This window comes from Terrapene carolina, unplaced genomic scaffold (assembly GCF_002925995.2).
Source record: "Terrapene carolina triunguis isolate 2854851 unplaced genomic scaffold, T_m_triunguis-2.0 Scaffold28601, whole genome shotgun sequence".
Classification (NCBI taxonomy): domain Eukaryota; kingdom Metazoa; phylum Chordata; order Testudines; family Emydidae; genus Terrapene; species Terrapene triunguis.
The window spans coordinates 1-2,707 of record NW_020692952.1 but is presented as its reverse complement, the minus strand read 5'-3'; the positions used below and the strand labels follow the sequence as shown (position 1 = coordinate 2,707).

Here is a 2,707-nt window from a genome sequence, read left to right as displayed (position 1 = left end):
ATAATTCATTTAGCTTCTCTACAACAGCAATTTCTTTCCTGAGTGCTCCTTTAGTATCTTGATCGTCCAATGGCCCCACTGATTGTTTGTTTAGCTTCCTGCTTCTGATGTACTTAAAAAAATGTGCGGTTAGTTTTTGTGTCCTTAGCTAATTGTCCATCAGTTAGTCCCTGACTATGTGAGCAAGAACAACGTAGGCAAACATCTGAGTGAGAGAAAACTACCGCCGCAGAGCCCTGGCCCATCCCTTCCAAGATCCTATTTCCAACTGTGGCCATCTCTGATGCTTCAGAGGAAGGAGACAAAAAAATCCCCTCCCAGAATACATTGGTGGGAGGAGGCAGGATTCCTTCATGAACCGTGGTGTCCGGCTGAAACCCTGAAGCATGTCCTTTAGGAAGATAAGACATAAACCAGAAGTGAGGCCCAGGGTTGCTGAGCCCTGCCCCCCACCATCACACCGTCATAAATGTATCCAAATCTTTCTTAAAACTAATTAATTTGTGCATCCCTACAGCTCCTATGAGAAGGTTGTTCCGGAACTTCATCCTTCTGAGGGTGAGAAACCTTTCTCTAATTTCGAACCTGAATTTGTTCATGGTCAATTATATCCATTTGATTTTGTGCAAACAAGGAGACAGAATTAGGAACATGAGCTCTGGCATAACTTTTTCCCAGTGGTTATGGTACTTATCTCAGATGTGGGAGACCCCCTCTTCAAGTGTCTGAGACGGAGAAATGAGTGAAACAGGGATCTGTCCCCTCCCATGCATATGCCCTTGCCACTGCGTCATGGGATATCTCTCTCAATTTCTCCTGTTCAAGACCCTTTGTGAGTCTAACTCCAGCACCCATTGGTTCCAATGGAGCTATGCTGATTTATACACGCTGGGGATTTGGCCAATTTACTTCAATGGATCTGCACTGATTTAGACCAGTGGAGGATTTGGCCCAAAGTGCCATTCTCTGAGCTGAGAATGTCCCAAACATTAGTTACTCACAACTCTATGCTCTCTGACTTTTTTAAAAAAAAAAAGAGAGAATCAACACTAATTGAGAAACCTGAATTTCCACAATATATTCCTTAGAGCTGTTTTCACCTCCTTGTTTTTCAGGCTATAGACAATGGGGTTTAACAAGGGGGTCAAGATGCTGTACTGGATGGAGAACATTTCATCCAGAACCACAGAGGAGACTGACCTGGGTTTTGTGTACTGGAGAAAACCTGTCACGTACAACAAGCCAACCACAATCAGGTGGGAGCTGCAGGTGGAGAAGGCTTTACGCCTGCCCTTCGCAGAGCGTATCCTCAGGATGGTGGAGATGATGTGAATGTAGGAGATTAGGGTGAGGAGGAAGGAGCTCAAACCAAATACCAAAGCAGAAATAAGTAGCACCACTTGATTGGTGAGGGTGTCAGTGCAGGACAGTTGTAACAGAGGAGGGAGCTCACAGCTGAAATGGCTGATTTGATTGGGCCCACAGAAATGCAACTTGAGGGAAAAAATTGTATTAAGAAGGGCATAGAAGAAGCCCATGGTCCATGCACCACTAACCAGCTGAACACAGATCCCTTTGCTCATTGTCTCCACGTAACGCAATGGGTCACAGATGGCAGCATAGCGGTCATAAGCCATGGCTGAGAGAATGAAAATTTCAGCACCAGCCAAGAGGATAAAAAGGAACATCTGGGCAATGCAGCCATTGATAGAAATAGTTTTGCGCTCTGCTAGGAAGTTCATCAGCATATTAGGCACCGTGACTGAGGAATAGCAGATATCAACAAAGGATAAATGGAAGAGGAAGAAGTACATAGGGGTATGAAGGTGAGAATCAGCTCTTATCACCACCATGATCACTATGTTACCACCCAGAGTGATTAGTTAAATAACTAAGAACACCAAGAAGAGGAAAATCTGCATCTGTGGGTCACTGGAAAGTCCCAGGAGGATAAATTCGGTCACCATGGTTTGATTTTTGATTGTCATTTATTCAGAAAATCTGTGACCTGGAAGACCAGAAAAAAATGAAATTAACACTTATCATAAAAATAAACGGAAAGGGTATGTGGAGATCATCTGTTCCATAAGATGAACGTAAAGAGAGTCCTGTTCAATTCTGTAAAATGTGTAGATTGAATTTAGAGAAAGAGAGATGGCAGATGGCATTTGTGTGTTTTAAATAGACAAAATAGGCTGGATACACAAAAGGACTTAGGCGTCTAAAGTGGCAGTTACGTGCCAAAGTCCCAGAATCAGGTCCTACTGGTATTCACAAATGCCCTGCTCAGCTCTGACTAAGGGATAGTATGATGTAGGGCCCCCTCAGTCTCTCCTCTTGAAGCTGTTCCTCTATGGATAAATCATAAAAGAGGCAGTGCAGGGTTACTGTATACTTGGTCTTCTGCATCTGGGGTGAGTATTCTAGCCACCAGGCTATAGAGGAATTTATTCTCTCTCTCTCTCTCTCTCTCTCTCTGCAATCTGTCCTTATGACTTCAATAGAGCTACAGCTGTGTTACATCAGCATGGGAACTGCCAGATTGGCTGCAATCAAACTATGGCCAATTTACAATAGCTGGACATCTGGCCAAATCTATGTAAATAATCTCCTTCTCCATTACAGTCTGACAGTTGTTCTAGACTATTATGTTGAAAACACTATTTAATATCTGTAGTATATAATTGGATTCTTATCTATTAAAATC

The 2,707-nt window shown here is 43.1% G+C and overlaps 1 protein-coding gene across 1 annotated transcript; it reads right to left on the bottom strand.

Annotated features, from left to right (window-relative positions):
- Positions 1 to 1,049: 1,049 nt before the first annotated feature.
- On the bottom strand, positions 1,050 to 1,988 carry LOC112124211 (olfactory receptor 5V1-like). Its single transcript, XM_024222735.2, is given in 1 exon segment — positions 1,050 to 1,988. A coding segment is annotated over 1 exon segment (939 nt).
- Positions 1,989 to 2,707: the final 719 nt, after the last annotated feature.